This window comes from Rhinoraja longicauda, unplaced genomic scaffold, assembly GCF_053455715.1.
Source record: "Rhinoraja longicauda isolate Sanriku21f unplaced genomic scaffold, sRhiLon1.1 Scf000412, whole genome shotgun sequence".
NCBI classification, from domain to species: Eukaryota; Metazoa; Chordata; class Chondrichthyes; order Rajiformes; family Arhynchobatidae; genus Rhinoraja; species Rhinoraja longicauda.
The window spans coordinates 62,573-77,407 of NW_027601629.1; the positions used below are offsets into that span (position 1 = coordinate 62,573).

Consider the following 14,835-nt stretch of genomic DNA (forward strand, 5'->3'; position numbering starts at 1 on the left):
CACCTACAATTTCTAGTCTACATTCCCACACTGACCTCGGACATAACTGATCAGACCCTGGAGATGTATCCACCTTCATACACCTTGAGGTATTCAGCACCTCCTCGACAGTAATATAGACTGTTCTCGACACTTCCATTAATTGTCCCACGTTCCCTGCTTTACCCATCTTTCTCCACCTTAAAAACAGAGGTAAAATACTCAATAAGAACGTTGTACACCTCCTGTGGCTCCACACTGAGATGACCGCTTTGGTTTCTAAAGGGCCCTATTTCCCTTAATATAAATTAGAACTATGAATCTCCCTTAATATTATCTGCCAGGGCTACCTCTTGATCCCTGTATACCCGCCTGATTTCCTCCTTTGGTATGCTCCTCAATTCCCAAACCTCTTCTGGGAATAGACTTAATCCCACGTTCCTAGATCGATCCCAAGCTGCCTGCGTTTCCGTGACCAGAGCCTCAAATTCTCTCATCATGCAAGCTTCGATGCTCCCACTTGCCTTGCCATTCTCTTTAATATGAGCATGCATGCCTTGAATTCTAGTCATAACATTTTTCAAAGCATCCCAATTCCCGAATATTCCTTTGACAGCAAATATTTGGAATTTATAAATATATTTAGAAAGTCAAAATCCCCCCAAATGACAACCTTATTAGCCGTATAGCTACCTGTAATCTCTTGGCATTTGCGCTCCTCCGATTACCGCTGACTATTTCCCCCCGCCCGGCCCCCTCCCTCAGCAATTCACATACCCATCAAGGTGATCAGCACCTTTTTAGTTAATCGCTCCACCAATACAGGCTTACTTGAACGAACCATGAGCCATATCAATTTATTCACAAAATGCTGGAGTAACTCAGCAGGTCAGGCAGCATCTCGGGAGAAAAGGAATGGGTGATGTTTCGGGTCGAGACCCTTCTTCAGACTGATGTCAGGGGGGCGGGACAAAGGAAGGATATAGGAGATCTGGGAAGGAGGAGGGGAAGGGAGGGACAGAGGAACTATCTAAAGTTGGAGAATTCGATGTTCATACCATTGGGCTGCAAACTGCCCAGGCGAAATATGAGGTGCTGTTCCTCCAATTTCTGGTGGGCCTCACTATGGCACTGGAGGAGGCCCATGACAGAAAGGTCAGACTGGGAATGGGAGGGGGAGTTGAAGTGCTCGGCCACCGGGAGATCAGTTTGGTTAATGCGGACCGAGCGCAGGTGTTCAGCGAAGCGATCGTCGAGCCTGCGCTTGGTTTCGCCGACATGAGCCATATCATCTCGGTCTACTGCCGCAAAATTCTTCCTAATCAATAAAGTCCTCTTTCGCCCTCGGCTCACTCGCTACATCCTGGAACATTAAGCTGCCAGTCCTGTCCCACTTAGCCATATTTCTGTAATGGGTACAACATCCCAGTGGCACATACGTATCCACACCCTCAGCTCATCCGCCTTACCCCTCAGACCTCTCACATTAAAATAATTGCAATTCAATCAAACAGCCCTACCTCGCTTGGTGTCACGTCTATATTGTCCACCCCCACCCCCAAAACTTATGGGAATCCTACCACGATGGGTCTGGCTTCCTCCTGCCTAATATTACTGCTCTTCCCTGACGGGTCATCGCCTAACAATCAACATAGCATCCCAGTCACACACACCTATTCACACCCTCACCTCAGCTCAGCTCATCAGCCTGACATTAATAATGGGAATAATGGGAAATTAACTCAAGCTGGCAAGTTCCTCAAAAGGATTTGGCCAGGCACCTCTTCAAAGAAAGATGGTCAGAACACAGGAATAACGACAGAAAAGCAAAGTCGGATGGAGAGCAGAACCTCAATGGAATGTGAACCCGCCGAAGAGGAAAGGCAGCAATGTCAGCCCAGAGGGAGAGGAATAGGAGACATGGTTCACAGCCCTGGAACTGACCCAAGTGGCGAAATCCATCATGACCGAGAAATATCAAGCAAGGAATCATCGAGTCTCATCCAAGGAGCAGGTGAGTGACATGGGTGGGGAGGGAATGCTGCAGAATGGTGAAGACTGCAGGGAGAGAAAAGAGAAAAAGAAAACTAAGGAGTTAGGGCGAGGGGAAACAGGAGAGAGGAATCGTGGTGGAGCAGTGTTATACTGACTTGGTTAATGACGCTACCGTTTTCTGCGAGGATCAGTTCTGGAACCTCTGCAACTTATGATCATGTCTATGATTTGGACAAAAACGTAGGTGGTCGAGTTAGTAAGTTCAAAAACATTCAAACTATTTGCAGAATTGTGGATCATGAGGAAAGCTGTCAAAAGCTCCACTAGAATACACATCAGTTGCAAATATGATCTGAATGAAGGCAGACAAAGATTGGATTGTTTTCTCTGAGTGATGAAGGCTGAGTGGAGGCCTAATAGGAGTACAGGATAAAAGGGGCATAGATATTGTCAGTCTTGTTCTCAGGGTGGGGATGACTCTTACTGGAGAGAGGAATGTTTAAAGGGGGCATGCTGGACAAGTTTTGTACGCAGCCTTTGGTCTGTTCCTGAGGAGGTGGTGGAAACGCTGTTTAGACTGACGCATGACTGACACAGTCAGGGAACAGAAGGATCCAGTCCATGAGCAAGTAGATGGGATTAGTTCAAATTGTCATGATATTGTTAGTGCAGATATGGGGGATCTAAGGGCCAGTTCCCGTGCTGCACTATTCTATGTTCTATGTATCATCTTCAGGTTTGGCTTCATTAATCCAAATCATAAAGTCATGGACTCGTGCAGCAACGAAACAGGTACTTCGGCCCATGTTGCCCCATCTGTACTGGTCCCACCTGCCTGTATTTGGTCCGTACCCTTCTAAACCTGTGCAAATATATTTTAAATGTTGTGGTAGCACCTGCCTCAACTACCCCCTCCGGTAGCTTGTTCCATATGTCCCCATGATCTGTGAAAACATTCTCCCCAGATTCCTATGAAATCTTTATCCACTAACCTTAAATCTATTTTCTCTGGTTCTTCATTCCCCTGCTCTGCGTCTAAGACACTATTCACTCCCTTCACGAACTTATCCACCTCAATAAGATCATCCCTCGTCCTCCTGCGCTCCAAAGAATAAAGTTTTCGCATGCTCAACCTGTCCATGTCATTCAGGCCCTCGAGTACTGGCAACATGCTCTTAAAGCTTCTTCGCACCATTTCCAGTTTGTAACATCTTTCCTATAACAGGGTGTCCAGAACTGAACGCATAAACTTAGAAAACATATAAAACATAGAAAATCGGTGCAGGAGGAGGCTATTCGGCCCTACGAGACAGCACTGCCATTCATTGTGATCATGGCTGATTGCCCCCAATCAATAGCCTGCCTTCTCCCCATATCCCTCGATTTCACTAGCCCCCTAGAGTTCTATCTAACTCTCTCTTAAATCCATCCAGTAATTTGACTTCCACTGCCTTCAGTGGCAGACAATTCTACAAATTCACAACACTGGGTGAAAAAGTTCCTTCTCACCTCAGTTTTAAATGGAATCCCCTTTATTCCAAGAATGTGGCCCTTGGTTCTGGACTCGCCCAACATTGGGAATATTTTTCCTGCATCTCGCTTGTCCAGTCCTTTTATAATTTTATATGTTTCTATAAGATCCCCTCTCATCCTTCTAAGCTCCAGTGAATACAAGCCTGGTCTTTTCAATCTTTCCTCATAAGTCAGTCCCGCCATCCCAGGGATCAATCTCGTGAACCTACGCTGCACTGCCTACGTTACTGTAAATGTGACCTCGCCCAAGTCTTGTACACCTGTTACATAACGTCCCATCTTCTATACTCAATATTCTGATTGATGAACCCTGTCCTTCACTGAAGTCCTGTCCTGCTTTGACTTCCCAAAATGCAACACCATGTACTTATCTGTATTAAACTCCATTCAACATTCCTCAGCCCAACGGATGAAGGCCCCATTGCAACACTTGATAACTATCGTACTAATCATGTCTTGTGTACTCATCCAAATCTTTGAGATAAACCACAAACAGCAATGAGGCCAGCAATGATCCCTGGGGAACACTACCAGTCATAGGCCTGCAGTCTGAAAAACAAACTTTCATCGTCACCCTCCGCTTCCTATTACGGTCAATTCTTTATCCAGTCACCTTGCTCTCCCTGGATCATTTGCCATGAAACCTTCCAAAGCAGTCTATCATGTAGAACGTTACCAAATGCTCTGAAGTCCATATGTAAAGTCTACAGCTTTTCCCTTATCAATGTTTTAAGTTACTTCTGAAAATTCAATCAGATTTGTGAGACATGATCTCCAATGTACAAAGCTATGCTAACTCTCTGCAATCAGTCCTTATCAATCCCAATATGGATATATCGTTCCCCTCAATATTCTCCAGTAATTTGCCTACCACAGACGTTAGGTTCACTGGTCTATACTTCCCATGGTTTACCTTGCAGCCCCTCTTAAATGCAGACATGGCATAGCTACCCCCCCCCCCCCCCAGCACCTTATCTGTATCTAATGATCATTCGTATTGCTGAGCCAAGGCACCTACAATTTCTAGTCTACATTCCCACACTGACCTCGGACATAACTGATCAGACCCTGGAGATGTATCCACCTTCATACACCTTGAGGTATTCAGCACCTCCTCGACAGTAATATAGACTGTTCTCGACACTTCCATTAATTGTCCCACGTTCCCTGCTTTACCCATCTTTCTCCACATTAAAAACAGAGGTAAAATACTCAATAAGAACGTTGTACACCTCCTGTGGCTCCACACTGAGATGACCGCTTTGGTTTCTAAAGGGCCCTATTTCCCTTAATATAAATTAGAACTATGAATCTCCCTTAATATTATCTGCCAGGGCTACCTCTTGATCCCTGTATACCCGCCTGATTTCCTCCTTTGGTATGCTCCTCAATTCCCAAAACTCTTCTGGGAATAGACTTAATCCCACGTTCCTAGATCGATCCCAAGCTGCCTGCGTTTCCGTGACCAGAGCCTCAAATTCTCTCATCATGCAAGCTTCGATGCTCCCACTTGCCTTGCCATTCTCTTTAATATGAGCATGCATGCCTTGAATTCTAGTCATAACATTTTTCAAAGCATCCCAATTCCCGAATATTCCTTTGACAGCAAATATTTGGAATTTATAAATATATTTAGAAAGTCAAAATCCCCCCAAATGACAACCTTATTAGCCGTATAGCTACCTGTAATCTCTTGGCATTTGCGCTCCTCCGATTACCGCTGACTATTTCCCCCCGCCCGGCCCCCTCCCTCAGCAATTCACATACCCATCAAGGTGATCAGCACCTTTTTAGTTAATCGCTCCACCAATACAGGCTTACTTGAACGAACCATGAGCCATATCAATTTATTCACAAAATGCTGGAGTAACTCAGCAGGTCAGGCAGCATCTCGGGAGAAAAGGAATGGGTGATGTTTCGGGTCGAGACCCTTCTTCAGACTGATGTCAGGGGGGCGGGACAAAGGAAGGATATAGGAGATCTGGGAAGGAGGAGGGGAAGGGAGGGACAGAGGAACTATCTAAAGTTGGAGAATTCGATGTTCATACCATTGGGCTGCAAACTGCCCAGGCGAAATATGAGGTGCTGTTCCTCCAATTTCTGGTGGGCCTCACTATGGCACTGGAGGAGGCCCATGACAGAAAGGTCAGACTGGGAATGGGAGGGGGAGTTGAAGTGCTCGGCCACCGGGAGATCAGTTTGGTTAATGCGGACCGAGCGCAGGTGTTCAGCAAAGCGATCGTCGAGCCTGCGCTTGGTTTCGCCGACATGAGCCATATCATCTCGGTCTACTGCCGCAAAATTCTTCCTAATCAATAAAGTCCTCTTTCGCCCTCGGCTCACTCGCTACATCCTGGAACATTAAGCTGCCAGTCCTGTCCCACTTAGCCATATTTCTGTAATGGGTACAACATCCCAGTGGCACATACGTATCCACACCCTCAGCTCATCCGCCTTACCCCTCAGACCTCTCACATTAAAATAATTGCAATTCAATCAAACAGCCCTACCTCGCTTGGTGTCACGTCTATATTGTCCACCCCCACCCCCAAAACTTATGGGAATCCTACCACGATGGGTCTTCCAGGCTTCCTCCTGCCTAATATTACTGCTGTTCCCTGACGGGTCATCGCCTAACAATCAACATAGCATCCCAGTCACACACACCTATTCACACCCTCAGCTCATCAGCCTGACATTAATAATTGCAATACAATCATATAGCTCTTCCTGGCTCGCTGTCATGCCTATTTTGTCAACTGAACTTTCTCTGAAAGTTAGCCTCCTGTTTCTCATCTGCCTCAGACATGCATTGGATCTCACCCTTCAACCAATCTAGCGTCGATCCACCCACATAGCTGCAGCAAACTGCCGGTCAGGATGTGTAAGAAGGAACTGCAGCTGCTGGTTTAAACCGAAGAAAGACAAAAATATGGGCAATTGTAGGAACAGCACCTCATCTTTCGCTTGGGCAGTTTATACCCCAGCGGTATGAACATTGTCTTCTTGCACTTCAGGTGGACCGTGCTTCCCCACTCTATCCCCTCCCCTTCCCAGTTCACCTACTAGGCTTCCTGTCTCCGACTACATCCTATCTTTGTCCCACTCCCTCCCCTGGCAACAATCTGAAGAGAGTCTCGACCCGAAACGTCACCCATTCCTTCTCTCCTGAGTTGCTGCCTGACCCGCTGACTTCGATTTAAACCAGCATCTGCAGTTTTTGTTTCCCGAACAACGGATACAGTAGATAAGTTTGGATGAGGTGCAAATTAGCTTTTGCCTAACCTGAAAGCACTGTCGAAGTCCCTGGACAGAGTCGAGGGAGGAGGTATCGTGACAGGTGTTGCATCTTGTACGGTTGCAGCGGAAGGTACCTGGGAGGGGGTGGGAAGGGTGGGAAGGGATAAGTTAACCAGGGAGTTGCGGAGGGAACAGCCTCTGCGGAAGGGGACAAGGCGTGGAGATGGGAAAATGTGGCTAGTGGCGGGGATACCATTGGAGGTGGTGGAAATGTTGGAGGATTATGTGCTGTATGTGACGGCTGATACCCCATGGACGGCTGATGGGGTGGAAGGTAAGGACGAGGAGGACTCTGTCTCTGTTGCGAATAGGAAGGGGGGGCAAGGGCGGAGCTGCGGGGTACCGAGGAGATACGAGTCATGGCCTCATCTATGATGGGAGAGGGGAATCCCCGTTCCCTAAACTGAGGACATCTCAGATGTTCTAGTATGGAACATTTCATCTTGGGCGCAGATGCGGCGTAGACGAAGGATTTGGGAGAAGGGGATGGACTCAAAGCAGGAAGCAAGGGGGGAAGACGTATAGTCGAGATAGTTGTGGCAGTCAGTGGGTTTGTAATAGACGTCAGTCAGTGGTCTATTTCTTGTGATGGAGACTGGGAGCTGCCGCTCAGGGTATTGGCGTTCCCTTCAGGTTCAGCTGCAACTCATCCCTCTTGTACAGGTCACGTCTGCCCCAGAAGAAATCCCAGTTGTACAAAAGTATGAATCCCTGCATCAGCTCCATTGCCACGCATTCACCTGTCCTTGTTTTCCCTGTTCCTACACTCACTAGCACGGAGCACAAGCAGTACTACGGAGATCACTGCCCTGTATTTTTACATCTTTCTGAACATCCTATGTCATTTGTACCAACATACACAGTGACTTCTGGCTCCTCACTCTCCCTCTTGAGAATATCAAGTAGCCGCTCCGAATCATCCTGGACCCTGGCACCAGAAAGCAATACACAATACAGGAGTCTCGATAGCTTCCACGGAATCTCCTGTCCACCACTCTCCCCAACAAATGTATATCCTACCACTATGGCTTTGCCAGGCACGGAGCCTCATCCTGCCTGATACTACTGCTCTTCCCTGACGGGTCACCCCTAACAGTCTCCAAAACTGTTACATGTTTTGAAGGGGAATGGGCACCTTCACCCTTTGCTAACTAATGGTCCTGGGGGTCACCCACCTCCATTCATCCTGGTGTTTGGGCATGACCACCTCGCTGATAGTTTTGTCCAAAAGGTCTTTCGGATGATCCTGGGGTCATCTATCTGCATCTCCAGTTCCCAAATACAGCCTGCAAGGAGCTGCACCTGGACACATTTCCGACGGGTTTAGCCACCAGCGACACGAGCAGTTGCTCTGACATCCCAGGTGCTGCAGGGGGAACGTTGCATCATTCCACCTGTCTCTTGGTGGCACTGAAATAAGAACCAACAAGCTCACCAATATCACACAACTGGCTAAACAGCAGGTTCAACAGACTGTACCTTTATCTGCAGTCCCCTCTCCTCAGACTCCTTGCCGAAGACTCATGAGCTGAAGATTCGCACTTGCCCTCTACACAGCCACTCTACCAACACAGCCACTCCCAACAGGCCGCTTCGCTGGATCTTGCTTTTTTATTAGTTGCTCAATCAGCCAATTTCGATGCTCCAAACAATTTGCGCGCCATATTTTCAAGTGCTCTGCTAAACTGCGAAGTCCTTTTATCCGCGTCATTAATGTAGGTTGTAAAATAGCAAGACCCAGCACTGGCCTTTGCAGCATCGGTCTAGTTATTGACCAATTTATCCAAGTGAATGGGCTGCCACGCAAGTCAGGCAAGGTGTTATCCTGGATGGTGTAGGAGCCGCAACGTCTCTTGACGTGTCCCTTGTGGTCCATGGGGAAAGGTTTGAATGTGAAGAAGCGAGTCTCTCAGTGCAAGATTTCAATACTGTTATACCACCAGGCCACAGGTTGGAAATGTCTGATTCAGTTTAGTTTCTGGATCAATATTGACATTCCACGCCCCCTCCCACAAAACCTACCCGCTCCCATCCCCAACACCGTAAGATTGATAGTGGTGGATAGTAGTTCACGGTTCACATAGCAATCTTTTCATTCTTGTCTTAATCATTGCCTGATCCCACTGTTCTTATTCGGTTTACTTCAGAGCAGCAGAATATGGTAATACCTATCCACACCGTGGCTGAAGTTGGAAACAGGACTGCGGCTCCAGTAACCTCAACAACAAAGACGGGCACAGGTGTGCTGCAGTCTTCTTCAAGATGTAAATGTTGTCTTGAAATCTGGTTTTCATCAAATGCATGGTCCACAGGTCAGAAGGATAAGGGAATAAGGAAGGGACTGAGAAAGAGAGGATGTTACCCTGCAGGCGGTAGTTGAAAGGACCAAGGGAGTAATCGCTGAGGTGATGAATCATCCTCACTGAAGATTCAGATGTGCATTAAAGCAGTGACTGGGGAGAGGCTTTCTGAGAAAGTGAAGAGTAGAAGATGGCGCATAAAACGTGGCGGCTCTTGTGTTTGAACTCTGTGCAGTACGCACTGTTAGAGTTATTATGGTCCAAGTTGTGCCTCAGAGACATAGAGGCATGTGGTATGGAACAAGGCTCTTCGTCCCACCTTGGACATGTCAAACAACATAGCTCAACTACACTAGTCCCACAAGCCTGCGTAAGGCCCATGTCCCTCTAAACCTATCCTGTTCATGTACCGATTTTGTCATAAAATCCTCTACTCCACCTGAAACCTATGTCATTTGTTTCTGGATTCTCCTCCTCTGGGTAAAAGACTGTGTGCATTGATCTATTCTATATTGTGGCCAGGCCACTACAATATAACAGATAGTGTATCGGTTCTTCTCCTAATCCTCGTGTACAGGAGGATGGTCACTGATCATGGGTACACATGACAAAGTATCCATTGAAGTCAGGGAGCATGAGGCCACAGAGAGTGGAGTGAAGCTGGGTGGTTCTTGCATGTGGAAGATAATCCTAGGAAGATTAGCTGGCATCAACTACAGTGTTGCCTCAGGCGATAAGTGCATCTGCACCTCTTCATCAGTGCATTCGTTTAATGTGCGTTTTTTTGCTGTGATCTGTTCTCTGTCTGAACACCGGCTATGGAGATGATCACACTCCCCCAGTGCCCACCCTTCCCGTGTCCAACGCTGCCCCATCCCCCTGGGGCCCATGTTCCCTGGTCACACCGTCACATCCTCCCCGGGTCACACGCTATCCAACTCTCCCCTGATAACACGTTACCTCAGCCTCTCCGATTCTTCAGACTGATGGCAGGGTTAGCCGTAAGCTGGCAGAGAGGTGCGGCAACACAAAGCCTGGCAAGTGAGATGGTTATTGAGGAGGTTTTTTTTGATAGGTAGGTGGTTGAACAAAGGCTAGAGATGGAACATCAAGATGTTAGGCAGAAGGACTGAGTGTTGGAGATTTTGAAAATAAAGAAAGGAATATCGGAGGAAGAAAATGGGGAGGGGAGAAATCCGTGCGAGACTGTGGAGAGAGTGGGCGGAAATAAGGCGGGTGTGCGGTTTGGATTGTTACTTAATCTTGGGGAATTTAGTGTTCATACCATTGGATTTAAGGCGACCCAAGCGGAATGTGAAGTGCTGTTTCTTCAGTGAGCATGTGTCCAAGGACAGAGAGGTTGCTATGGCAATGGGACGAGAGTTTCAATGTTTGGCAATTGGCGAGACAAAGCATAGACTCGGCGACTGTTTTGCCGAACACTTCCGCTTTATCCGCCAAAACCTAGTGGATTTTCCGGTTGCTAACCATTTTTGCTCCTCGCGCAAATTTCTCCCACCCCCTCCCTTTCCACTTACATGAATTCATCTCATTGCACAATTTGCAACTCTTCACTCCATTTGTTTCACACCTGTCTTTTCATCTCTGGCCTTTCCCCAATTATCAGCCCATCAAAAACTCCCCTCACCTGTATCCACCTTACTTACAATCTTTCACCTGTTCTTCCTCTTTTCCACATTTCTCCCCACTCACCGCCACCACAATCAGCCTGAAAAAAGATCTAGACTTTAAACGTCACCTACCATATTCTCCAGAGATGATGGTTGACCAACTGAGTTCCTCCAGCAAATTGTCTTATTCCGATATTCTTCTTGGATCATTCTCATTAGGAGCCTGGAACACTCAGGGTAGGGGTTGCTGTTGTAGTGGGAGCCAAGGGTACTGATTCAGATGATGTTTTGTTTCTCTCTTTGAATACACAGATCTGACGCCTACATTGTCTGAGCTCCTGACACAGTGGAACGGGTACCAATTGTTCCAACTAACAAAATTCTATCGGGAGAGACTAAAACAGGCGATTGAAGAAGGGGTTGAAAGTCTCAGCTCCATGATGAGACCGGAGGGACATTTCACTAAACAAGAACACGTGGTAAGTGGAAGGATCACGGTGACTTCTGTTTCCCGTCACAGAACTGACGGCATTGGGGAAGAGTGACCAATGCCAGTCTCACTCACCTCGCACTCCCTGGGCTGAACAATGTCATGGACAATGCAATAATCTCTGATCGGTTTGTGTCCTGTAGATCTGTTATTAGGAATAAAACCTGTGACATGGGAACTTCTGAGAATTGTTGATTCTGATCCAGCTGTTCTTCCCACACATGCATCTTAGCACAACGGTCAGGGAGCAGTAAACTTGTAAACGAGAATCAAAAACGATAACACGTTTTATGTGGCATCAGTTTCATTGGTCGCATTTAGTTCAGTTCGTTAAACCACAGAGGGCATTAGGCAAAAGCACAAGAACTGCAGATCCTGGTTTACAAAAAAAGGACATACAGTGTGTGCTGCATTAAATAACTCTGTTTGGAGATGCTGCCTGACCTGCTGAATTACTCTAAGACATTAAACTGTTCGCTTGTCATTCAATCTACAATCTCAACAAACAATATTCAGCAGGTCAGTTATGCGCGCATCTGTGGGAAGAGGAGCCGAGTTAATATGCAGTAAAAGGAGGGGGTGAGCTGCAGGAAATGTGCAAGAGAGGGATGTCTTTGATCGGGTGTAACTGGGGTAGGTATAGAAATAAAAAAGTTATCTGGTCAATGAGTGAATGCGGGCTCAGAGTGTAGGAAACTAACTGTAGATGCTGCACAAATCGAAGGTATCACAAAAGGCTGGAGTAAATCAGCAGGTCAGGCAGCATCTAGGAGAGAGGGGATGGGTGACGTCAGGTCTAGACCCTTTTTCAGATGGATGTCAGGGGGCGGGACAAAGAAAGTATATAGGTGGAAACAGGAAGAAAGTGGAAGAACTGGGATGGGGAGGGGGGAGGGGTAAAAGAGAGAGACAGAGAAACTATCCAAAGTTGGAGAAGTCAATGTTCATATCGTTGGGCTGCAAGCTGCCCAAGCGAAATATGAGGTGCTGTTCGTCCAATTTCCGCTGGGCCTCACTATGGCACTGGAGGAGGCCCATGACAGAAAGATCAGACTGGGAGTGGGAGAGGGAGTTGAAGTGCTCAGCCACCGGGAGATCAGGTTGGTTAAGGCGGACTGAGCGAAGGTGTTGATCGAAACGATCGCCGAGCCTGCGTTTGGTCTCGCCGATGTAGGGAAATTGACATCTAGAGCAGCGGATAAAATCAATGAAGTTGGTGGAGGTGCAGTTGAACCTCTGTCTCACCTGGAAAGACTGTTTAGGTCCTTGGACGGAGTTGAGGGTGGAGGTAAATGGACAGGTGTTGCATCTCCTGCGGTTGCAGGGGAAAGTGCCCGGGGAGGGGGTGGTTTGGGGACGAAGGGACGAGTGGACCAGGGAGTTACGGTGGGAACGGTCTCTGCGGAACGCAGAAAGGAGAGGAGTTGGGAAGATGTGGCCGGTAGTGGGGTCCAGTTGTAGGGGAAGGAAATGTTGCAGGATGATTTGTTGGATTTGCTGGCTGATGAGGTGGAAGGTGAGAACGAGTGGGATTCTGTCCTTGTTACGAATGGGGGGAGGGGAGCAAGAGCGGAGCTGTGGGATATAGAGGATGTCCCAGTGACAGCCTCATCTATAATGGTAGAGGGGAAGCCCCGTTGCCTCAAGAATGAGGACATCTCTGATGCCCTAGTGTGGAACACCTCATCCCGGGCGCAGATGCGGCGTAGACGGAGGAATTGGGAGTAGGGGATAGACTTTTTGCAGGAGTCAGGTTGGGAAGAGGTGTAGTCCAGATAGCTGTGCGAGTTAGTGGGTTTGTAGTAGATGTCAGTGACTAGTCTGTCTCCTGTGATGGAGATGGTGAGGTCCTGAAACGGGAGGGAGATGTCGGAGATAGTCCAAGTATAGTTAAGAGCAGGATGGAAATTGGTGGTGAAATGTATGAAGTTAGTGAGTTCTGAATGGGTACATGAGGGAGTGGGTGCCTGCAAACCGGAAGTTAGCGAGGAGATGGAGAGCACGTGAGGTGGCACCAATGCAGTCGTCGATGTAGCGGAGGTAGAGTTCGGGGATAGGGCCGGTGTACGGCTGGAACAGGGATTGTTCGACGTACCCGAGAAAGAGGCAGGTGTAGCTGAGCCCATGCGAGTTCCCATAGCCACGCCTCTGATTCGGAGGAAGTGGGAGGCGCCAAAGGAGAAGTTGTTAAGGGTATGAATCAGCTCTGCCAGGCCGAGGAGAGTGTTACTAGATGGGGATTGGCTGGTTCTACGGTCGAGGAAGAACGGAGGGCTTCAAGACTATCCTTGTGGGGGATGGAAGTGTAGAGTGACTGGACATCCATGGTAAAGATGAGGGAGTGGGTGCCTGCAAACCGGAAGTTAGCGAGGAGATGGAGAGCACGTGAGGTGTCTTGGACGTAGGTGGGGAGGGATTTGACCAGTGGGGATAGGATGGAGTCGAGGTAGGTGGAAAGAAGTTTGGTGCGGGCTCAGAGTGGGTAAGATTGTAGATGAAATAACATAATAGCTTCAAAATGCCGAGCAGGAAGCAATGCAGGCTGGACTGGACACATCCATTTCTAGTGGGATAGTGAGCCCAAAATGAATTGGATAAATTTCCCATCCATATCAACACAGCCATCGTTGACCTAAATGGCCTGTTCCCGTGCTGTACTCTGCTGTGTTCTCGGACACTGCCAGGTGTGAAGCGCGTTTCACACTGTCAGGACTCTGTGAGTGCACAGTTGGTTAGCCCAGTGTCATGGGTGTATGAACAAGCAAACCAATGCCTGCCACAATGCTCAATAATACCAGAATATCCCATTGCTGAATCGCTAATACCCCCCATTAGCACTGTCTCATTCACTTCTCAATATATTCATTGTTGTTCTTCACAGAATATCACTGAGCTCGCGGTCAAGGGAAACCGGAGTGACTGTTCGACCCTCTTCCTAAGTCTGGTGATGGAGAAAGGCAACCGGGCCCGGCGGGTGATGTGGGAATCCTTTGTGAAAATGCAGAATGAATTACCAAAGCTGGACAAAATACTGAAAGAAATCCAGAAGCTCGGTACGGCAAATCAATACACTGAACTGAATATCACTTTGGAACACTGGTGTTAACAATGTTATTCAAGTCTGGTTTAATGAATGCTCTTTGATTTGAACAGGTCCTGATCCACAAGAATACATGAACATCACCAGTGGTTTATCTGAATTATCCTCTCGTATGGAAGGTGAGTGTTGAAATGTACAGTTCACACCAATGACTTGTTAAAATTGATGTAATACTGAAACTGTTTGTTCAGAGCTTTGCAGAATCGGAAATCAGAAGATCAAAACTTAAGCAATTGTTCGACTGAAAGTAAGCATGCAGGTACAGCAGGCAGTGAAGAAAGCTAATGGCATGTTTTGCCTTCATGACAAGAGGAGTTGAGTATAGGAGCAAAGAGGTCCTTCTGCAGTTGTACAGGGCAGGTCCTTCTGCTGTTGTACTAGTGAGACCACACCAAATTTATGTGTCCAAATTTGAGGAAGGACATTCTTGCAGCAAGTGCAGCGTAGGTTTACTAGGTTAATTCCAGCAATCGCGGGATTGTCGTATTTTGAAAGACTGGAGCGACT

The 14,835-nt window shown here is 47.5% G+C and overlaps 1 protein-coding gene across 1 annotated transcript in view; it reads left to right on the top strand.

Moving 5' to 3' along the window:
- The first annotated feature begins 1,563 nt into the window (after window positions 1–1,563).
- The window catches only part of LOC144590936 (uncharacterized), a 14,497-nt gene continuing 1,225 nt past the window's right edge, over window positions 1,564–14,835 (top strand). The window contains exons 1-4 of the mRNA XM_078395281.1: window positions 1,564–1,993; window positions 11,051–11,217; window positions 14,110–14,281; window positions 14,382–14,447. Coding sequence (XP_078251407.1) covers window positions 1,564–1,993; window positions 11,051–11,217; window positions 14,110–14,281; window positions 14,382–14,447 — 835 coding nt within the window. The remainder of the gene's footprint in view (window positions 1,994–11,050; window positions 11,218–14,109; window positions 14,282–14,381; window positions 14,448–14,835) is intronic.